This window comes from Rhyacophila brunnea, unplaced genomic scaffold, assembly GCF_057557595.1.
Source record: "Rhyacophila brunnea isolate RB1 unplaced genomic scaffold, BYU_Rbru_1.0 scaffold_23, whole genome shotgun sequence".
Taxonomy (NCBI): Eukaryota; Metazoa; Arthropoda; class Insecta; order Trichoptera; family Rhyacophilidae; genus Rhyacophila; species Rhyacophila brunnea.
The window spans coordinates 24,907,702-24,933,276 of record NW_028232893.1 but is presented as its reverse complement, the minus strand read 5'-3'; the positions used below and the strand labels follow the sequence as shown (position 1 = coordinate 24,933,276).

Sequence of the window (25,575 nt, the reverse complement as noted above, 5' to 3'; positions counted from 1 at the left end):
ATTTCTGCCGGGTGTCTTACTTTTTTCAAAAAGATATTTTCTATCGGTTATAATATATTTTCTCAGAAGTGTTTTTCAAAATTATGTATGTTCAATATTATATTATTGTATTAAAGTTTTTTTTTACAATAATAAAAAATGTATTTTAGACAAAACCAATGAAACTCGCATAAAATTATACCGGCTTTATCAAAATAAATACTTACCCATCTATAAATAATATTAGAACTTATTAAAAGCGACGCATTCTTTTGCTCTGAATATTGTTACAATATAATTCTTTGCCCTTTATATAAAAAAATAATATTGTTGAGAGCATCGACAATAATGTTGACAGGTGACACTGCCACCTGATATTTTTTTCTAGTGCATGATATAATAATTTTATTACAGTGATTACTTACCAATAGTCGTGATGACTGTCAAAGAGTACAAGAAAGCTCCGGAGAACCTCCACTGCTTCGACTCCTCGGGATCGTCGATTCCGTCGTAGCCATTTTTCACAGCCTTTATGATGTTTGTCTGGTAGTCCAGCAATTCTTTTGCTACACTGAAAATATGAAGATCTCTTAGACACTTTTAGATACTATCTACTATTATGGTATTTCATCCAGATTACTTATAAATAAATGACATTAAACTAACTAAACCATGGGTGGCCAACCCGCGGCCCGCGGGCTGCATGCGACCCACTGGGTGTCAATTTGTAGCCCGTGGAGCAGTGAGAAAATAAAAATAATATCAAATGCTACCGCTAGTTGTGCTAATTTCGCAAATTGAGATTCGATATTGGCTCAAGATTTTAAAAAGCACCGTGTGCTTTTTGCTGCATTTGCAACGCCATTCTCCGTAGACGTGAATTTATTACCGGGAAATTTACAAATGGAACATTGTGTAATATGTTGCGATGAACAGTTGAAGGAGAAATTCCATCAGGTTGGTTTGGAAGAGTTTTACATAACATATTTGGACAAGAAGAAATATCTTGCATTTTACAAACATGCTATAATGATGACTTCACTATTTAGAAACACCTACACATGTGAACAGCTTTTTAGTCGGATGAAGCATATCAAATCCCAAGTGAGAACACGAATCACTGATGTGCATTTGGAAAACTGTTTGCGTGTAGGAACAACCTCACTCGATATCGATATTGATGCACTTAGTTCTGCCACACAAAATCAAACTTCTCACTAAAATTTACTATTTTTATATTATTTTGTTTATTTTTTATTATTTAAAAAAAAGTCTAATCTAATAAATATGTTGGATTCTCATTTTTGTTTTATTTTATTAATATAAAATATATATTTCTCGGCTGCTGAAAAGGTTGGCCACCCATGAACTAAACCATGTTCCATGTTTGACATGTTCCAGGTTGACATAACGATGGCCTAATGTCAATATCCCGTAAATGACTTTTTACAAATTGTGCAGGAAGCTACAAAAAACTAAATATTCAATATACCGTATCTGACTGTTAATAGTTTACACATGATGTAACTATATAGCAAGCCATTAACCCCTAACGTAAAAAGTATTAAAGCAAAGCACATAACACCTAATATAATGATAACATCCAATAAAATGTGACATATTATTATATATACGAGGGTGGGTCAATAATTCCTTAGAAAAAAGCATTAAAACAGGTTTTATTTTTGTATTTTTTTTTTATTTCTCAACATAATTTCCTTGGAGCTCAATAAATTTGGTTAGACGTTTCTCAATTTTTTTTAAACCGTCAGAAAAATAAGTTTTCGGAAGGTCCTCAAAATAAGCATTTGTCCGATCGATGACTTCTTCATTTGAAAAAAAACGTTGTCCACTTAGCCATTTTTTTAAGTTTGGGAAAAGGAAAAAGTCACTGGGGGCTAAATCTGGCGAATACGGTGGGTGGTCGACCAATTCGAACTTCAATTCTTCAATTTTAGCCATTGATCGTAAACATGTGTGAACACGGGCATTGTCCTGATGAAAGAGAATTTTTTTCCTGTTTAAATGAGGCCGTTTTTCTTCAATTTTCTTTTTTAGCTGGTCCAATAAAGATGCATAATAATCCCCTGTTATTGTTTTTCCTTTTTCCAAATAGTCAACGAAAATAATTTCACGTGCATCCCAAAATACAGTAGCCATAACCTTACCAGCTGATTTTACGGTTTTCGCCTTCTTTGGACATGGTTTGCCTTCGCAATCCACTGCTTTGATTGTTCTTTCGTCTCGGGAGTATAGTGGTGTATCCATGTTTCATCTACAGTCACAAAGCGACGAAAAAATTCATCCGGATTGCGTTGCATGAGCGACAACAGGGCTTTAGAGGCCACCACCCTACTGCGTTTATTGTCGACTGTGAGCAAACGCGGCACCCATCTTGCAGAAATATTTTTCATGCCCAATTTGTCATGTAAAATAGAAATGACGCTAGCTTCTGAGATCCCTGTAACCTCAATTATCTCACTCAACTTTAATCTTTGGTCACTTAACACCATATCGTGGATTGTATTGATCATTTCTGGTGTAGTCACCTCTACAGGACGTCCTGAGCGTGGTTCATCCTTTGTTGATGTACGACCACGTTTAAATTCATTTAACCAGTTATAAATAGTTGCAAGTGAAGGAGCAGATATGCCGTGAACTAAATCCAACTCATATTTTATTTCCTTTGCTGTTAACCCTTTTATATTAAAATGTTTAATAACAACTCTAAACTCAATTTTCTCCATTTCCATTTTTCCATTTTCCACAAGCAAATTTTTTTTTTAAATGTACGAGAAACACACAACAACCCGACCAATCTGATTGAAACTTCGCAGCATACTGAATCGGTAGTGCCGCTGCATGAAAACAAACCGCTTGCAGTACTAGTCGCGCCACCTGTCGGCTTTTCTAAGGACTTATTGACCCACCCTCGTACCTAAAGATAAACATCCAAATTTGTTATATTATAACTAACTTTCTTTTATTGTGTCACTGTCAATACATGGTGGAACTGCAGTGTAAAGGGACATTTTCAACTGAATAATAAATTAATTTTGAAGCTGAATTAAATACACGTCATGCAACACACTCGACAGCTTAGAGGCAAGATACGGGCTATTACAGGTTTATTTCTGCAATGATCAGATACGGGAAATTACTAAAATGGCTGTATCATTTTTATTAAAATAACTACAGATATGGGAATTTCGCAATCGATGGGGAGTATTTTTTACAATTTTTTTCTTACCTCGTATTCTTATTTGTCCGTTGGTTCTTTGTCCGGTAAAAATCTTGCAATCGATTTTTAACTAGCTTACCGACTAGCTAGACATTACTTCAATTACTAACCGACTTCGTGGATTTCTCCAATATTTTTTATGTTGTAACTTACTTGAACTTGCTAATAATTTATAATTAACTATTTCTTTTATTCAACGAATAATTCACAAGATTTAAAAATGTACCATTCTAATTAGTCTAATTATTCTAAATAATTAGTAATTAAAGTAATAGGTATCTACTTTGATTTAATAAACAAAAATCGATTGCCAAAGTAGCTTGATTTAGAAGAGCGCTGATGAGTGGGTATTAAAAGTGGCCAATAGTTAAAATTTGTCGCAATTAGTATGTCACTGCGTAGCATAGAAGTAATGTGCAGATGGGGCGTAAACCCGGGAGATGCAGGGTTCGATTCCCGTTATAATATATTTTCTCAGAAAGTGTTTTTCAAAATTATGTATGTTCAATAATCAGAATAGGTACATTCTTAAATCTTGTGAATTATTCGTTGAATAAAAGAAATAGTTAACTATCTGCTTTATTTTCGAAGTATTTTTCATCACTTGATTTTCAAATGTACAAGATGTGTACTAATGCTTACATAAGATACGACGCTATACACCTGATATTAACAGTTGAAGACAATCTTATAGACTTTGAAAATGATCCTGTGCAGAAAGTATAATTTTTGAGCTGTAATTGGTGTTTTGGATTTTGGTATAATCGATTTATATTAACCGATACAATGTTATAATAATATAAGAAGCGTCTAATTTCAAAAAGCGATAAGTCCACATTTGGTTAAAATCGAGAAAAAAATACGCACGTATTCTTTGTATAATTTTACACAATATGTATTGATCTATAAATTCCAAACGCGACATAACCCTACGAAAAAAAATATTTTAAGTCTCGATTTATTACAAAAAGCGCCAAGTCCGTTTTTCATAAATTATTTAAAGCTTGGTTGATTTCGCGCGTGTTTAAGGGAACGTTCACTATTGGAAATGGCGTCTCCCATGCTGCAGCATTTGGCTTAGTCATGACAGTGCCACGGAAATAATTATGTGCCTTATGCGGAATAAATTAAAAAGTGAGGTACAAGTAGCGCTACGTCCAATTTTATTTTGCCTATATTTATTACATTTAAGAGTTTATCGGCGGATACTAATTGCCATTTGTTTCTAATTTCAACATAGAATACAACGGAAAAAACTAATCTCACGTTAAAACAAATAATTGAAGCTTGAAACATAAAAATGTTGTTTGCCGAAAATATTGAATTGTGGACTTGTCGCTTTTTGTAATTAGACGCCTCATATATAAATACATACTTTAAACTTTACTTAGTAAGTTAAACTCACAAGTTAAACCAACCGGTCTCATTTAAAATATTGACTTGGTTAGTTAGGTCCCAAAGTCTTCCAGCCACTTTGCTCCTAATCAGAAGAACATCTGCAGTCAGATCTCGTGCGCTCTCTGCTTCGATCGATATGAACATGAAGGCACCTGAAATTTAATGATAACAATGTTTAATTTGGACTCTTTCTACAATACCACAATAATTTCTTTATTTATCGTTGACAACCCCCATCCTATAATATGTAAGGTCATGGCTTCTCAGTTCGTTATTAGACTATCAAAGAATTGTAACAAAAAAAATAATAGCATTCCTTTATAAATCCATTACGTAAAATATTTTATAAAAGTTATGTTTAAAAATTGATCACAATCTTTTATTGGCGTGTAAGTTATTTATTTCAGTATTTTATTCAAATTTTTGTAATCTGGGTGGCGATTATTAGTGCTTTACAAAATATTGATATAATAAAATTTTGCTGATTAATTTTTTGCAGTTTTCCATTATATATTGTAATATTTTGGACAACATAATCATGAAATTGACCTCTTGACCTCCAAACACTTCACGAAATACTAAACAACAAAACAACATAACAGCACTACATAAATATTTAAATCTGGCCATAATGAAAATTAAAGACATACCTAAATGGGGGAAAATAATTAACTGCACACTTCACCTAAACACTATACCTAATCCAGAATATTTGTCAATATCACCATAAATACGAATATGTAAATGACTCAATCAGTGCGGCACTCAGGATTTAATATTGGGGGGAGCCCAAGGAGGAGAATGTACATTAGTCCCATAGGCTCTTTTTCTTCTTCATATAATTATTATTACATATTTTCACAATACACGGCGACATATTTGTACAGTTTCTCCTAGTTTTTTTTTTTAATTGGAGGCATAGTGGCGGTAACCGTTGATTAACCGTTTTTATTTATGCCGAATTCCACTGAAAAAAAATTCATTTGATTTACACCACCACCGACTGCAGTAGGTGTAGTCGTTCTTTTCGCCGAATATTTATCGTCGATTTTTGGTTTTTTAATATTGAGGTTCCAAAATATTAATTGAAAATGGAAAACAAAAAGTATTATTGCATCTTATACACAAACCTACTCAACACAACACAGCCCAATTTCTCGTTTATCGGTCGTATGTCTATTGCACTCGGTGTACCTACACCATGGCCTCCACATCCTAAAACGGGCCCTCAGCCTAGGATATTTGGAGGGCCCCTACCTATCGTTAAGATTAAAGGCAGTGTGAAACACTATATTAACGTTTTTCAAATTGTGGTTTAGTTCAAATTAAGAGTGCTTATACAGTGAATTATTAGCGATTTTTAATACATCTACTTTAAAAATGGAGCATAGAATTTTTTGGCAGTTCCATTAGGGATTGGGTTTCTAAATATTTCTAAAATTTTTCTAAAAAGGGTGCTGGAGAATGACAAATCATTTTTTTGCCATCATTTTTTATAGTTTATTGGCTTTCAATGTTTAAAACCATTCTGATAATTTTTGTTTGAGAATTTCCAAGGCCCCTTGCCCCCCCCCCCTGCCTGCGCCACTGCTCAATGTAATTAATTAACTCTTCAATTGCATTGTACGAAAACGCAAAAGCATGGGTATTTAATATGTCGCTATAGGATTGGTTTCCCGAATATCCGTTTTTGTCGAAATCGACCTCTTAATGCAGAATATTTGTTTGTATCTAATTGGACGAGAACCATCCCTTTCTTTAAATTACTTTATAATGGTAATGAATACATCATTCATATGCTGTAAAAATAACAATTTTAATATCTCCATGTATTTAAATATAGGATTATGAAATTTGTTTTCGTCTCCTGAACATTTGGTCTATTCGGGAAACCAATCCTACAGCGACAAATTATGTAATATATAAATCAAATAAAACTCACCTGCGATTGTGTATCCAACGACCAGTCCAATAATTCCAACATTACTAAACATAAAAGCAATGAACTGTCTCAGATAGTCCTTCAGTCTCTCTGTCATGGGTTCCTTGTACACCTGTCTTCTCCTCACTGAGCGCTTTCTCTCCATTTTGAATATAAGCAACTAAACACTTTTTCTATGTTAACACTATTCAAAAAGTTCCCAATTTTCTTCTCGTCGAAGTAACCCTCCACTTTCTGGCGCCAGCTTGTATTAAACTGACTCTACTTTGTTTATCAATAAAAAATTCTACCGCCAACATTTTACTCTATTACAGCTTTCATACTGTGATTATATTACGCTTAACGAATTTATGATAACTTCACAACAATCTTGCATTAAAATTGCTGCTGCACTTAAAGTTTAGTATTTTAGATAGATGTCGTTGAGTATAAACTTTAAGTTAAAAAATGGAATTATTTTTGAGAAATTTATTAGATGTTTTTTTATTAATATTATTTTCTGAAGATATTAATTACAAAAATACTCAAATAATGTATTTTAAACAATTAAAATATTACGTTGAAAAAGACAAAAAGTTTTGTGTTTATTATTGAGCAAAAAATATGGCAGTTTTATTTTTATTAAATGCTAATTTCTTGATAAGCACGATTTAGATTCTTCTCTCAGCAATCTGAAAAAAATAAATATCACATTTTTGTTTAATAAATCTCAGATAATTAAGATTATTGGGCAAGCACTATACTGCACCCTCCATGGTGTAAGCAGTGTTTCTCAAACTTTCGACATCTGTGTACCCCTTCGATAATTTTCGTAACACTGAGTACCCCTCGTCAAAAAAATGCGTATTATACGTTAATATAATAAAAATATTTTTTTTCCTTTTTTAGTACATAAACAAAATAATAATAAACGAAAAATAAATTCATTCATAATAAAATATAAATACGTTATATTATAAATAACATTCATTAGGTATAATCAATGAGAAGAATGAAATTGTTTATATGTGGAGACAGATCATCATAATTTGGCTCCCTTAATTTTAATCTGAGATGCGGTTCTACATCCAAAAGCCTGTTCCTTTTTTTTAATGCTGAAAAGGCAACTTGTACAAGATGTATTTCAGGACTTCCTCTGTTAAAACTGGATACACATGTTGCATTTGCAAACAGAATGATGTTAAAGTACACTCCTTATATTTATGATTCAAGAATCAGTCTGAAGCTAATTCCAATAATTTCTCTTCTTCCGCATGCAAGAAACCTTCTAGCATGGATGTTGTATTGGTATCGTATTAATGCTTGTTGTACTAGGCGCAGCCAAAACCCTGTGCAGCGCGTACCCCCACCAAACTCTTTCCGTACCGCAGGGGGTACGCGTGCCACACTTTGGGAAACACTGTAAAGGTTACGTAGTTTAAATCGTTCACCTACCGTAACTCAATTAGGAGAGCGCTTATGAGCAGGTATTAAAAAGGCCAATAGTTATTTTTCACAATTAAGCATGGTAGTCGTAGCATAGCGGTAATGCACAAGGGCATGAAACACAAAAGACGGAGGATCGGTTCCTGCTGGGTGTCTTACTTTTTTCGAAAAAGATGTTTTCTATTGGCAATATTTTCATTTCATTTTATTGGCAGTGTTTTGAGAATCATGTCAGTATGTTCAATAATTAGAATGGTAAATTCTTAAATCTTGTGAAATATTCGTGTAAATAAAAGAAATAGTAACCTAACGAAAGATATTAAGTGCAGTAAACGAAATAGATTACTGAACTATTTATATTATAATTGTTGGTGTTACCACTGTGGTGTTAAATGTGTGGGTTATTCTGTTGAAGATGATGATGAAGAAGTCGAAGATGTATGCAGGAGCGAGTTTTATTTGCAGCGGCAACAATCGGCACAATAGTATAAATACAATGACAGTACATATTATAATCTACTGAGATAGTTACGAGCCAGGTACTTAGATTCGAGTGACATTTTGATAAATCGTTATTCGTTATTTATACAGTCAAAAGTAATACATAAACATTATATTCCCGTACAAAATTATATTGAACGAGTCAGAGGTTTAAATACGAGTAGCTTGAGAATTTTATTTATTATTACAGTCATAATACAATATGATACTATGGGAAAGGATTATTGGACTAATTTTCCATTGCGATACCGTATTTCATATCGCCAATCAATCTGCTGATCCAGCTAAACAGTAAACTTGTTTACCGTTATATCGATGAGAATTTATTATTGCGGTCGAATAATTTGATACATTAAAAAATATATATTTGATCACTAATATACTGATAGCTACATAATATATTAAAAAAAAAAATAAGCAATACCTACCTATCTATGTAATCGTCTACTTCAAATTCATCGTACAGAAGCTTTTATTAATCCCATTGCATCTCTCAGTAAAAGCTCATTGCATATATTACCCATACATATGTAATAACGGAAGGTACCTATACGGAAATCTAACCAACTTCTTTTATGCAATTCTATGCAACTAGAGAGTAAAACAACATTGCAAATGCTCCCATATTGCGTCATTATTATTATTTAGTGTTTCGTCGGAATGGCTAGGAAACAGTTTTACGACTCTAAAGTTTGGTTTGTTCGCAAAATTTTAAAGAAATACATTGCATACCATCATCATGTATCACTTGTTTTTATGGTGTTGTTATTTTTATAGTTTTAATATGAATAGGTTTGCAGGTAATGTTATGTGATTCAAAAATCCGAGACGCCGCCTGAATGTATTATGCCATGTAGGGAAATTTGTACGTATACCAGTGGCGAAGGGTGGAGGTAGGCTGTTAAGACACGCCATTAATAATGCACATTAAATTTTGTCAGTCATACTTATTTGTTTTTATTGAACTAAGACTACAATTTACAGATGGTGGTTAGTTTTTTTTTTAAATCAATTAAGCACTGCCTAAACCAAGCCATAATAGTTTTGGTATATTTTGGGCGATAAGACAAAATTATGCACACTTTTTCATTCATATTAATTTGTTTTTGTTGGATTAAGAATACGTCATATAACACATATTGTTGGTTCATTTTTTTAAATTCATTAACGGCCCACATACTCGTCGTAGGTCAAAATTGAGTTTTAATTGTATTTTAAAACCATGATCCTGGACACTCCTTAAACGTTGTAGATAATCTATTTATACAATTTTGAAGCCTTATTATTCCTCATATTTATTTTAAACATAATTGATGACTGCATAAAGTATTTTTGTTACATAAAATAGTATTCTTTTAAACCTCTCGCTCTAATGTTTTAGAATATAGTCATATTACAGGTACATAACTGTGCAGTGGTGTTAAGATTTTTTACATTTATTAATTTTTCAACGCATTTATAAAACCATTAGTATAATTTATTACGAGATAATTTTTGTAAAATATTCACGATAAAAAATTATATTGATAATCTCTGTGATCCCAAATTTGACAAGAATTAGGCATTTTATTATTCAAAAAATCGGCAAGATTAACACATTTGAAAATGATTCTAAAGATACTTATTATAAGCTATGTCTTTGACCATTCAAGTGTGATAAACATCTTATGAATAATGATTGCTTTATAATAATTATTGACCTAAAAATAAGGTAGTGTTTTTTTGAAATACGCCATTTCTTTTGTCATTCCCCAGTGGTTAAGCTACAACATACGGCCGTAGCCATAAATTGACAAACTATAATTGAAGTAGGGAGTAAAATAATATTGACGCGCGTGTTTGAACATGTACCTAACCGTTTAAAGAGTGTCCAGGATCATGGTTTGAAAATACAATAAAAACTCAATTTTGACCTACGACGAGCATGTCCCCCCTTAATCTCTACTTAAACCAAACTGTAATAGATAAAAAAATATTATTCTATCCATAAATATCCAAAGTTATGTATGATTTAATTGCATTTATTTTTAGACAGACAAGTATTTTTTGACTATTAGGCACTTATTATGACTTGGTTTCGCAGGGTTTGATTGAATTTTAAAAACTAACTAACACCATCGGTAAATTGTAGTCGTGTTTCAATGAAAACAAATACATATGACTAACAAAGTTTAATGTGAACTATTTATGGCGGATCTTAACAGCCTACCTCCACCCTTCGCCACTGACGTATAGAGTTTGCCGTGAAATGTTGTATCGGAAATATAAATGGTCGTAAATTAAAAACCGTCCAACCCAAGGCCTGAACAAAAACAAACCATAAGTGCGAGTGAGTAAGCATTAGACACGCTTATATCTCCGCACTATGCGTTGGAGTGAGATGGAATTTCTACGTCTGAATTAAATATTTTTTGTGAACGTCGCCGGTAAATTTAGATTTGACTGATAACATTCATTTAAAAATTGCGAGCTGATTGAGGTGAATGTTGCTAAAATTTATTGTTTTTGTGTTAAATATAAAGTAAGTGATAATTATTTTTAGTTATCTTAGTACAACACAATATTGTTAAATATGTTGTGTATAAATTTGGTAATTGTTCTGAGAAGCAACACGATGGTATGACGTTTCATCAATGACATTATTAATGGACAATGCACTCAGTACAGTAGCTAATAAGTAAATTCGCGCATAGCGACATTCGCACATATATCGAATGGGTAGACGTCACGTGACAAAATTTCGCAATTTCCATTATGAGATATCACGCAACGGGAATTTATAACAATATCACCTTAATTGTAAAGGCGTTAGAACAGTGTTTCTAGTGTCAATGTTCATAATATGAGCGAACGATATTGATATTAAAATATGAATTATGCCATTTGGCAGACCGACAAAAAGCATCGGAATTTATAGCAATATCACCTTTATTGTAATGGCATTAGAACAGATTATGCCATTCGGCAGACCCGACAAAAAAGTGAGTGTCATTTTTTTTCCAGATGCTTCGTCCATATTAAAGCCATTGCGTTTCATAGTTAAATTGATAATGATAAAATCGAGGTTCTATTGAGGGTTATACGCAAGAAACATGAATTCAGTTTGCCGAACAATAGGCGCTCTCTATAGTATCATTATTCTGAGGTCCAACCTCTTTAGGTCGTATAGTACTGAGATAAAATTAATGTCTAAATAAAATACGGTTCTTGTTGGTTTACAGGAAGCCAGACGCATTTTTTTAAAAATAGCCGATATACTGAATTATGTGTTAGGTTAAGTTGGGTTAGGGTTTCATTCTTGAATTCATGAATTTTGCCAAAATCGGCTATGAAAATTGGCGCGGCCCCCGCCTGGCTCCCTCTAAACCGACTTGTACCTAAAACACTTACAAAATACGTAATAAAAACTGCAGAAATACAAGGGAAAGACAGTATAAAATATGTATGTAATTAAATTAGAAATACAAATCATTAAATATATTATATGATAACAATAATGATAGCGTTATTATCAGATATTTGAAACCAATAAAAATCAAATAAAAATAAATGTTCATATTGATTCTAATAAAATTGAAACATAATTGTCTGCAATACTCCACAAACGACGCGTATTTTTTCATCTCGGTGCTATAATAGAGATGACCGTATAGGGTATGGCCATCTCTCTCTGATAAGAAAGCTCACGGCAAACTTTGCTACGGTGAAATGTAATACGTACAATTTACATTTATATGTAACAATAGTATGCAATGTATATGGCGCACACGGGTGGACGAACTAAGAGGCAGCCGCAAATCAATCACTGTATTTGTTTCTCTGCACCGGTCGCCCTTTGTATTAGAGCAGGGTTTCCTAAACTTTTTCTGCTATGGAACACTTCGCAAATCCGGAAATTTTAACGGAACACTAGCTTATTTTCTTACGTTTTTCTTAGCTCGTATTCTTATTTGTCCGGTACAAATCTTGCAATCGATTTTTAACTAACTTCCCGACTAGCTAGACATTTGAAAATTTTAGAATATATCAGAACACGATGCCAATGCATTCTTTTAATTTTTAAATTTTCTTTAAACTTTTAGCCATCTTTAAGTAGAATTGAATTCATTTTCAGTTAATTCTGTTTTGTATGAAAAGTTATTTCGGAAGAAATCCGTAAAAAGTAAAACACTATTATTGGTTGCTAGGGGTCTGGGGTCCTAGCAACTAAATTATTAATATTAATATATACGTGCGTTACAATGGAAATCAATATGAAATGTCAAAATGACATTTCAGTATTCTATATTTATTCAGTATTTCTATCAAAAACTATTTTTTTTGATCGTTTAAGCTAGTCAAGTCAAGTTTATACGAATTTTTTTATTAATATTATTATTAATATTTTTATTATACGAAAATTTAAAAACGATGTATATGAAAAGTTCGTTTTATTTTGTAATTATTATTTATCATCTCGTTGCTATAGAGATGACTTTATAGTATAGCGGCATGTCTTTCCGATAAGAAAGCTCACGGCGAATAATTATGCTACGGTGAAAAATATGTACTTAATGCAATGTATGACGCACACGGTTGGACGAACTAAGGGTAGCTGTAGATCGATCACTGAATTTGTTTTTCTGCACCCCTTGATTTAGAGGTATTGATAATCAATGAGTGATTTATTCCTGTTAACTAATTTCTGATAAATTCTTTTGTAAAATTAAATACAAAGTTTCAAATATTATTTTGTTGTTGAAACAACCATTGTGTACCCTTTATTATGATTCGTCTTTATGTTAAAATCTCTCATATTATGTGTCACCAGATTTCAAAATCAGCCAAGTCCATAATAGGTGAATAGGAGAAAAACAGCTTTTTGTTTTCACAATTACACAGTCACAAGGGTGAAAGTTTATATTATTTCGATTATAGAATATTTAAAATTAATAAATTCCACATTTTGATAATGCAAAAATGTTAGAAAGCAGTAGTTCTTCAGCAATTCACAACAAATTCAAAAATACCTAAAGGTGGACTTGGATGATTTTGAAATCTAGCGACACATATTATACAATACAATAATTGTCATTTCCATTCCTTATTTTCATCCACTGTACTATTTATAAATCTTAGTATTAAGGGACACAAAGAGATTAGAGCAAAACCATAGAATAACAATATCTAGAATTCCAACCTTTTACTGCTTGCAAGTAATAAAAATATGAAACAAAATGAGAAAAAATCAAATAAACTGTCTTATTACTGTATTTTAAATTTAAAAATTCTATCTTGCATACCAAAGGCCAGTGATTTGCAACCGGAATTTATAACAGGCTGCGATTTGGTACTTTTCTCATAATAATAATGCAAAACTGAGATATTTTCATAACCAAAAGAGAGTAAATCATAATTTGAAACTTTTGAAAATTTGAAAAAGTAATAAGTTTCTAAAATAACATATTAGTATTTTCATTAAATACCTTTGGTTGGTTTTTTTTTGTTAACTGTCAATTCATGGTGGAACTGCACTGTATTGTTGTTTAATTTAATAAAACGCATTTTTTTTGTAGTACTTATTCCACTTTTAAATAATAAATTAGGACCGGTTTCGTCCGCCTCAGAGGGACTTCAGAGTTGAAAATTTCCCTCTGAGGCGGATGAAACCGGACCTTTAGTTTGGCCAAATATGATAGGCGTCATCCCTTATTTCCCCACCTACCACACATACTTATTTATTATTGTCACAAGACCATCAGTCACGTGTCATGATTGACCGTGATGAAAGTTAAATTTTGTTAGCTCAAGACAACTGGTACGTATATGCATGTTACCGCTAAGCCACAGTTTATTGATTAATTTGATTATACAGACTTATTCATAAGTTTAAGGTGGGCCACGCGCGAGTCAGCTTGATATACTGTGACCGTCGTCCAACTGATACTTCTGAATACCTAGCAAGCCCAGATACCGGCTCTCATCATTCATACAACCTATCATCATCATTCATCAACTTCATATATCATCCATCAACAGTTTACCGCAGGTGCCGCGCACCGGGTAACCGAACAAACAATACCGCGCGATTAATAGTGCAACCAGACCAGTGACGTCCCTAGATAAAATGCCGCCCCTAGGCAGCGCCAAAATGCCGCTCCATTTTAATACAGTTTTTTTATCATCCTTTCATGAGTTCAGTTTCTAAGAAATGTGCTGTATGAATCAATCCATCACTAACAAAATATCAGACTAATTATTCGCAAATCTGCCCGTGTCGTTTCTGGTCATCAAGAACGTCAAAGGGCAACGGCAGTAAACCAGATATCGCGAACCCGAAAAAACCAGTGAGCTGAATTTGTTAATGAAAAGATATTTTTGTTATTACTAAGTTAACACATTTACTGCTGACCAGATAATTACTAATTAATTACCACATTTAAATATCGTGTTAATTATATATAATGGCCAACTAATGCAAACACGCAAGTCGCGTTGTCAGCAATAAATGAGTTAAGGTACCTAGCTATTTCTATATATTCCAAATGATTCTCCTCGATTTGCCGCCCTTCGAGTAACTGCCGCCCCCAAGCGACGATCAATCTGCCTACCCCCACGGGACGTCACTGAACCAGACCACGAAGCTATCATCAACATCATAAAATTTCAGTGTCTGGCATCCTGTTAAACCTGCCCATAGATCCGAAATCCACCCACCAGTATACTCAAATTACTTGTAAGTTGAAAAAGTCGATTTTAATATACATTATAAAATGTATCAACCACGTAGAGGTTCCTGAGATTAAAAAAAAATATTTCAAGAGAAGTAAAAAGGTTGAGAACTACTGTGATAATGACATGGCATGGACGGTTATTTTTTATTTTCTTGTTGACTGTAATTATTAGCAAATTGCAGTGGTTTTCTTCTACAAAACGACATTACGACGTTACGATAATAAATTATTTCTCTCTAGTTCTTTGAAAACATTCGCTGGGAAGACAAATTGATGAAATTACTTGGAGAAATTGTATTTCCAATAACCAATGGCTGCACTTCGAGTGCAAAACAGTGTCCGTCGATTTATTACCAAGTCATTCATCGAAATCAGCTTCCAACATTTTTCTTGGAAATAAGTAACTGTTGATAATTATATTATTTGTTTCTTCTTCTTCTTCTTCTTCTTTGGCCATATCCGTCCCTTAACTGGAGCATATGGACACCACGCGGCGCCTTCAAGAATCCCTGTCGCTCGCCAGTCTTCTTGTTTCGTTCCAGGTCAAACCAGCATCTGCCTTATACACTCTGTAGATTGTATTTAGCGGCCTTCCAGGACGCTGCAATCCGGTCGGTTTGAAGAACAGGCAAGCCAGGTTGAAGTTCTCTTCCGGCATCTGCAGCACGTGGCCGTGTCTTCGCCTCTTTACTTTCAGCGTGATGAGAGGCTGCTTGGTACGTTCTCTTATCTCCTCGTTGCTCCTAAAGTCATACCACCTCACACCCAGTATTCGTCGCAAACATCATTCTGTTTTCGAATATCAGTATACGGTTGCTCTGAGCCTTCGTAAGGTGCCATGATTCTCTACCGTAAAGCAGCACCGTCAGAATGCAAGCGTCGAATAGGCGGCATTTGGTTTTGACCGAGTACAATCGTGAGACCCAGACATTCCGCATCGAGATGAATATTGCTCCAGCCATTCCCATTCGGATAGTGAGCTTTTTCTGCAAAATGCCATCTCCCGTGATGTGTACCTTCGGGTACTTGAAGACTTGCTTCACCCTACTTTCATATAACCTGCCGACCTTAGGTAAGATTAGGTAAGATTGAAGTAAAAACGTATAAAAGCATTTTTCTTATAGTATGTGTTGGGAATTGTGGATTGTTTTGAGGATCGTAAATAAGCAACGTAGTTTTAATATACAATAACTTTATTTATAATAATCTGCATGAATATTATTATACAGAAGGATCACATTTTATATGCGCGTGTGCTCTAAATAACCGATGACAACTATCACGACACACACAGGTGCGGCATAAGAAGGGGAAGAAGAATCTATCTCCCTCTTACAAACAATAGTCAATATCTAGCTTCGGCGGAGCGAGCGCTAGATGTCGACACGTACTTCTTTATTCTATTATATTATTCTATTAGACGGCTATATCTCAACAGTATGTATTAAAATAAATATATATCTTAACGAGTTTATAACTACATCATACGATTAACTCTAAAGAATTATCCTAACGCCATCAAAGCGAAAATAATATTTTAAAGTGTTTTTAATCGTATTCAGAAAGTTAACATCCCAAAAGACGTCGGCAATGATTAAATTACAAAGTCATTACAACTTACTCGCCTACCCATTGCGTAACTACAAAACAAAATTACTGCCTATTCATTACGGTATTGTGATGCTCGGCTTTAACGTGGAAATTTGTCGTGCGTCTTACAAAAGGACGTAACTCTTATTAATTAACACTCCCGTTACAGTAATGTCACCATAGGTTACCCAGCCCATCAAACTGCAGATATTTCACATACATAACTTGAAAACATTTCAGATACATGTATGTTCAATATACGGAATGTTACATTCTCAAAATCTTGTGAATTGTTCATTTGCATAAAAGAAATAGTTTATTATATAAATTGTTAGCAAGTTCAAATAGACGAAACGTAACTAAAAATATTGGCGAGAGACAAACGTTGGTTAGTTATAAATTAAGGTTTTTAATATTTATTGATTTAATACACAAAAAACGATAGTCAATAATAACGCAATTTGATAAGCATTTCATGCATGACCTACTAGCTTAAATTATCGTTATTAGATAAGAGTCTCGTGGCATAATTGGTTAATGCACAGATTTGCGCGACACCAACGGTTATACGGGTTCAAATCCCGTAAAAGTTGGTATTTATTTCAAATATGTTTTAAAGTTATGTAATAATATGTTCAATATATGGAATGTTACATTCTCAAAATCTTGTGAATTGTTCATTTGAATAAAAGAAATAGTTTTATTGCAAATACTTCAGTTAATATGGACTTCGTTATCTTTCTATTTAACAGCTATTCCTAAAATCACCAATATTAGGTACATCTATTTAAACTGTTAATATTTTGAAAATCAATAGCATTACCCAGAAAATACATATCGGTTGGGCCAATTATAGTGGCCCTCATTCCATTCTTCCCACCAATCTCACATCCCCAATTATTATCACCTGCAGCAATCACGGGTCATGAGTCGACCGTTGATTACGCTACATGTTATTTACTTCAGAACAGCAGACGCGTCTAGGCTTGTTAAAGCTAAGCCGTCGTTAACTACAGAGTGATTCATCCAAAATGCATCTGTTCGACCTTCGTTGCGCTAAATCTGATACAGTCTGAATGAACATCGCGTCTATTATCCAACCTCAACTAATTATCATAATTTATCCCAAAGCACGAGTGAAACCGTGAGAGTCACATTCCTAACCGTCCGTTTACCAGTGCGTGAGTGCGTGAACACCTAACCAGCTCCAACGCGCGCCAGCTTCTCAACATAAAAAGTTAGTGGCCTTTTTAAACTCCCCCTATAGATCCGTAATCCGCCGGCATCAAAAAATTACTAAATACATTTTCTCGTTAATTGTTTAGTTTTTTCCGACCATGTCCGATCCTTATAAGATTTTATGGGCTCCACAGAGTGGAGGTTGTATTAACAGATTCAGAAATGGATATCGGTCACTTGCTCAACCTATTAGGTCCATACTCTGACTAATACACGAATTGAAAAGCAATATGTGTACTTGCCAGACCCAGGATTCGAGCCTGGGATCCACGACGCTATAGGCCAACGTTTTAGCCGCGCGGCCATCGTAGCTAGTTTACTGAAATTTAAATCACCGAAATTTCGAGCTACGTCTCTTTTTAAAATCAACATTATTTTTGTGTACGCGAAAGCGTTAGGCCGAGCTTCCAGCGTCTTTCATGTCAATTTTTCCCGCCATTGTTTCGCCGCGAAGGATCACAAAGAGATCGCCACATTCAGGCTCCGGGCGTCAGGCCGCGTCACGTCCGTCAGCGAAAGCTTCGTGGGCGGAAGTTTCATAGTCGGCCGCCGGAAGTTTACGAGCAAGTTTAAGAATTCAAAAGCTCGCAGCTGGATTGTGTTATGCGATATGGAAAGTTTGTGCCTCCTCTGGGGTGACAAGGTGTAACTAATGCAAAGTAAAATGATGAATAATAAAGTACCGGTTTACCATACATCATCATTTCGTCCATAATTTAAAAAAACATTATAGTATAATTTCTTTACGAGCTGAAGTATCCGGAATATACTACCCTTCTAAGATTTACGCTACTCAACAAACCTATCGAATTGTTTTGTTTAGATATCAAACATTAACAATTGTTTTGATATAACGAACGTAAATAAAAAAAAATACAAGATAAAAAGAGCTTTTTATATACCACGTTTTTAAATTTTCTGTTGAATCATATAAATTTGACAATTCTATGTATTAATAAAAACTTTTTATCGTACTTGATACAATGAAATGAAATATAATATATAAAAATCAATATTTGTTTGTTTGTATGTTTTTTTGTTCGTATTTTATGCGCTGACATACCGTTCATCCGATTGCGATAACACTTTGTCAACTTATTGCTTGCACTTGCGCGAAGGATATAGACTATATTTTATATATAAAAATGAATGTATATCTGTCCCGTATGCGTTCCTATACCATTCATCCGATTGCGATGAAATTTTCATCAGTTGTTGTGCGCAAACCCGCGGAGGTTTCTAAATTAGAAAAACCATCTTCTTCTTCTTCTTCATTATGTCTTCTTTTATTCGTATGGTTCCTATACCATTCATCCGATTGCGATGAAATTTTGACCAGTTGTTGTGCGCACGCCCGCGAAGGTTTCTGAATTAGTACAGCCATCTTCTTTTTCAATAATAAAAAAATAATTACCTTTTATTATTTTTTAAATATCTAAGATAAATATAACCACGAAGCGACCCTGTGCGAAGCCGGGTACTTCAGCTAGTACTGAATACATATTATAGAATACAGAAATGTCATTTTGACATTTCATATTGATTTCCATAGTAACGCACGTATATATTAATAATTTAGTTGCTAGGACCCACTTAATAATACCCAATAATAGTGAGTAGTAAATATATTAATGATTTTTTTCCGAAACATACAAAACAGAATTAACTGAAAATGAATTCAATTCTGCTTAAAGATGGCCAAAAGTATTAAAATAATGCATTGTCGTCGTGTTATGATATATTCTAAAAGTTTCAAATGTCTGGCTAGTCGGGAAGTTAGATAAAAAATTTGTACTGCACAAGAAAAAATCTCTACCGGACAAACAAGAATACGAGCTAATAAAAACGTGGTAAAATCAGTCAATAATTGCTTCGAAAAGGAAATTGATAACGTTCACAATATTTTTGAATTGCTATCTAGAAACTGACCGTTGGAGCGGAGCTCATAGCAAGAGCGGAGCGAGTAACGGGATTTTACCCGAAGCAGGAGTGGATCCGGAGCACCGAAAATTTGTAGTGCTTCACTGCTCCAGATGTTTTTTTTCATTTATAAATTTTTGTCCTAAAATCCAATGAAAATAGTATATTTGGATACTTTGCAACAATGGAATTATTTTTAATATGACAACACTGCCGAGTGATAAATAACCTCACTTTTTTGACAGAAGAGGCAAATAATGAGAGTCGATTTGCTGCCGGTTTTTTTTTCAATAGAACTAATAATGAAAATGACGATTATTTCAAAACTACCTATTTTTTAACATTTGTCTAAGCATATAATATTTATTTAAACTTTTTACCCGGAGTGGAACAGACCCTGGAGCGGAGCTGGAGCAAGTATTAGGTCCTGGAGCGGAGTTGGAGCGTAGTCTTATTCGGAGTTGGAGCGTAAAATAACATAGTCGTTAGAAATGTTTTGTTTGTATGACGGATCGGTTTACTGATAATACTTATCCGGACAGTGAATTAAATATTTCAAGCATTTCATTATATTTTACCGGCGTCAAGATAGCAAACGCTCAGTTGTCCTATGGTCTAAATAGCGTTTTAAAATTTCTAATCGTCTTAGATCCATAAGATATTCCCACTTTCAATAGAGAAAGCTAGAGAGAATTATAAGAATAAGCCAAGATCTTCTCTTGTGAGTGAGGTGAGTACCATGTTGCATAAAATAATAAGGGGGGGTTTATATTAAGAAATATAAAATTGACGAAATAAATAATGGTCTCAGTAGTGGCTCGTTATGAAATTGAATTATCATTGGCGTAACAAATTTTAGATTAGGCAGGTGCCTTTCTAAAGTCGCTTGAAACATAATCTTCTTTTTCATTGTAATAATATTATGTTCTTTAGAATTCTATGAAAAGAATCGTCCATCGGACTATTTCGTCAGCCTTCTTAAATTATTATTACTACTAAGGTATTCAGGAAATAGCGATTATGTTGTTAATTAATTATTATAACTTAAATATAAATAACTACGCTCATAAATCTTAAATCAATTTTACGAAGATTTTAAATATTCATAGCACAGAATAGTATTTATATTTATAGATAGTATGATTTTGTGTCCACGATGGCCGAGCGGCTGATGCGTGGGCCTATATTTATTTAAGAAAACAAAACATTGTGGACAAAACAAATCTAAATACAAGACGTACATACCATGAGATTTACATTATAAAATATTACCCTTAATAGAGAGAAGAAGAAAATATATAAAATAATAAAAATAATAAATAAAAAAGCATACTTTAGTACAATTTTATACTGAAAAATAAAATTTAGAATACAAAATGCATAGCACGTCACCAATAATGTCTACGTCTTTGGGGAGTGCATTGACTAATCTTGCACCCCTCGCTAATGGTGCCTGATAGGCTTGGCACGAGGAAACAGTTCCGATCCAGAATAAATCATGGCTGCGACCACGTAGGTAATTGACATTCCTACAGACCATTCCTACCTGACAGACCTACCAGATTCAAGAGAGTGAAAAGTAAGCATGCCTTGTAGAAAGACAGTCGGAAAATAATCGTTTAACGAATTATCGAAAGGAAAATAGTTATATGTCTTAAAATAAAGACATCGAAGAAATTTCTTCTGGAAACGTTCTAAAATAAGCTTATAGGAAGCCTCATGACACCAGATAATCGACCCATATTAAAGAATGCTATGCACTAATGAGACGTAGAGTGTACGTAAGACATTTGGAAGGCTTATAATGTCGTGGGCCCCAGATACAAATTCTAGGACTGGCAAATACCTACATGTCATATTGTTTTTCAATGTGTGTTTTTAGAGTCATAATACTATGTATATAATAAGTTGAGCAAGTGGCGGACATCCATTTCTTGTACAATCCTTATAGGATCGGACATAGTCGAAAAGAAGAAAATAGATAGTATGAAAGTTGTTAAAATGAGGCGTCTGGAAACAAGAACGACAGTTTTAAAAAAATGATAAAAACAAAAATGGAATTTTTCACCAGCTGCCCGCAGAATTGTGTCGTTTTTTTTTCTATCGATTTTTGAAAACTGCCGTTTTTGTTTCCAGACACCTCAAATACACGGATCCAAAAACTTGGATACATTTACGATTTCAAAATTACGTATTTTTAATAAAAACTAATCTAATAATCTAAAATATTGTGTAGATATTTTACGTATTCAAAGTGGAATTAAAAAATAATAACAGTTATCAATTAATTATGTAAAAGAAATTCTTAACCCAAATTAATTCGTGTAATAATAAACCTTGATTTAAATAACAAATTCATTCGCTATATTGAATACCGGAAGACTGAATAAAATTTGAATGTGTTAAATGGAACTGTTTGTGAAAGGTTCTTCTAGGAATGTGAGTTCCAGCACACCTTACTTGTCTCATCAAAAACCTATGTCACAATAACAAAGGTGAGAGTAAAAAACGCACTTTTTGAAAGTTACCGAACCAAAGGCGAAGTCCGTCAGGGATGTGTTTTATTTCTTCAGTTATTATATAATACCTATATGGAAAGCTTATAATGCAGAAAGCTCTATATATTGGCTTGGTGGAATAATAATTGGTGGCCATAAAATAAATAACTTAAGATTGGCAGATGATAAAAGAGAACTCACAATGCTGCTATACTGGGCAAATACGGCTTTATTCATAATATGAACATGACTAACTCAATGGTTATCGATTGCGCTAACCATCTACCCGCAGCAAGTACCTTCACTCTAAAAGCTAAAAACATTGGACGAGTTTGTATATCGGCCATTAATGGAAAAAGCGGGTGTGAAGCAGAAATAAAAAAGCGGACACAGATTGCATAATATTAGATGACACATTGACAAGGCGACGACATGATACGAGGGCTAGGGAGTGGAAGGCAATGGATGCCTTTTAAATGTGGTGTTTGTGACGAATCCTTCGTATTTTTTGGGTTGAGCACGTCATGATGAACCATTCTAAGCTGAGGCTCCAGATAAAGGAATGGCTCTCAACAATATGACACATTCTGCATTTTAGGACATAATATTCGGCACGGACCGATATTATTAGTTACCATACTAGAATCATTGAAACTAAAGTGCGAACCAAATTGAGGTGCATGTCGCGAACTATCACGTGACGTCACGGTAAGCTGCCGCTACGGAAAAAAAGTATGTAGTGTCGTTTTTATTGGTGTTGAAAATGTTATCAGACTGATGCTCCCATCCCGTAGCACATTTTGAATCTTTAAACGAACATTGTCAAATGGCAAAATCTGCCGAAATCACCAGTATAACAATGAGGTCACCTCACGTTGAACGGCAATTATCTACAATTTTTCGAATGATGTCAAAATCACTGTTTTTGTTTTTAGTGGTTGGCACTATGTATTTTCTATAAGAATATTGTATATTGTTTATGGTCTGCAGGTTGGGTTCTGTTCAAAATATTATCTAAGGATATAACATTGAAAGTAATTTTAACGTACCCACACGTAGAAACTGTTAAAATTAATTGAAATTAGCATGAATAATAATTTAAATTTATAGTAGGCACTCTTCATCAGTGTCATTCTTCAGTGAATTTACAAAGATAGTTCAAAATATTTTGCAAAATGCCGAAACCGTAGACTAAATTTGTCGCCGCAACAGCGTGACAGTAGGTGACATGCACCATGACATGAACCTCATTTTGTGTCGCGCTTATGTGTTACAATACAGCGTGTTTGTAATACCTCAAAATTTAACAGCTGTAGTTTAATTTAACATTTTGTAACAAATAAAATACACACTAACATCTTCATTAATTTTACAATATGAACTGTTGATTTGAAAATATGTGGTGAAGATGGCAAATGTTCAAGCAATAGTGAAAGCCTATAAATCTCAACGATTACCCCAAGTGGGAAGCACAGAAAGATATACGGAAATTTTTAGGAGTATAAAAAATAAATTAGTCGAAAAAGAGAGGCGTTTCGAGGCGAAGGAAATACATTCGAAGTGAAGAATTTCGCTTGGCGCTTTTCCAACCAGATGATATAGTACGAATATGTAATTGTAGGAAAGTGAATTTATTTAAAAACTTGAAACCAACTTGCTTTATACAACTATTTCATAGTATTTTTTTCTAATAATATATTCTATAGATTTCAATCAGTTAGTGTATTGTCGTAGGTAGGGATTCCAATCCCGAGATCCCGTGCTATTTTAGATACCTATGAATCCCGGGATTGATAAACATAATCCCGAATTTTTCGGGATTGATTTTCTTATCAATTTTTATGGAAAATAAAATAAAAACGAAAATATAACGAAAAAATACTTTTAATAACAAATAACTACATTAGAAATAAACTGAGCTTGAATGAAGTTTGATTTATTACCCATGTGTAAGTTGCCGATTCATTTTATTTTTTCATATAAATTAATAAAAATGAGGAAGATTGGAAAAAAAACAATGCTTCGTACTTTTAACAAAGTAATTTCACCATGATCTCATACGTTTTACGGCAGTTTCATATTTGGCTGACTAATTAGATGTATGAAGCGGAAAAGCCATACACCATGATTTGCTTTACTATTTTTAATCTCGCTAACCCATTTCTTAAGTCTTTACTATCGGAAATAGCAATTTCATATTAAATTCACATTCTTATTAAATTTATATTACAATATTATTTACTCCATTAAACTTATGTATTTCCAAGATTGAACGTACACAATAACAATAAATGTCTTAAATAGTATAAATTATACTAGATTTTTTTTTGACCAATTTTCTCAATGTTATTTGTATATATAAAAAAATTATATTAACTATGGAAAAAATGCCAATCCGGGACCAGTCCCGGGATCCCGGGATTGTCAAATTGTAATCCCGAAATCCCGGGATCAAAATTTTGGCTCGGGATTGGATTCCCTAGTCGTAGGTAAGCGTCATTTGGCACTCTTCATTCCTGCCACGTAAAAGTAGCCTGGAAGGCCGCTAAATACTATCTATAGAGTATACACGGCGGAGCTACGGGATACTAGTTTGACGTGGAACGAAACAGATTCTTGGATACGCCGCGTGGTGTCCATATACTCCAACTAAGGGGCGGATATGGCCGAAGAAGGAGAAGAAGTGGACTGGCAAATATAGACGTATGTTGATTTTTAAATATTTTTTTGTCTAATGTATTTTTGACAAGTCTAAGCTTTATACAAACACGATAAAAGAACTAAAGACTTTTTTTTAACATCCCATAATGATGTAGTATTATAAAAATTAAATGTTATTGATAAACCATTTCTTATATTCAAATGAATAATTCACAGAATTTTGAGAATGTAACATTCCATATTATACTGAACGTTGAACTTGAAAACACCTCAGTAGAAAAAAATATATTTGAAAAAAATACAAAACTCGACGGGATTTGAAATAGTATAACCACTGGTGTCGTACCAAACTGTGCATTAACCAATTATACTACGAGCCTCCTATATAATGACGATAATTTATACTAGCACGATGTACATGAAATGCTTATCAAATGCGTTATTATTGACTATCGGTTTCTGTGTATT

At 33.6% G+C, this 25,575-nt stretch overlaps 1 protein-coding gene across 3 annotated transcripts in view; it reads right to left on the bottom strand.

Moving 5' to 3' along the window:
- LOC147069762 (TWiK family of potassium channels protein 18-like) overlaps window positions 1-25,575 on the bottom strand; it is a 345,182-nt gene that overhangs the window by 139,615 nt on the left and 179,992 nt on the right. For all 3 annotated transcript variants that reach the window (XM_085950716.1, XM_085950718.1, XM_085950717.1), the window contains 3 exons: window positions 6,561-7,231; window positions 4,626-4,770; window positions 405-550 (listed from right to left, as the gene is read on the bottom strand). In XM_085950716.1, the coding sequence (XP_085806842.1) occupies window positions 405-550; window positions 4,626-4,770; window positions 6,561-6,705 (436 nt within the window). In that variant the 5' untranslated portion in view covers window positions 6,706-7,231. The remainder of the gene's footprint in view (window positions 1-404; window positions 551-4,625; window positions 4,771-6,560; window positions 7,232-25,575) is intronic.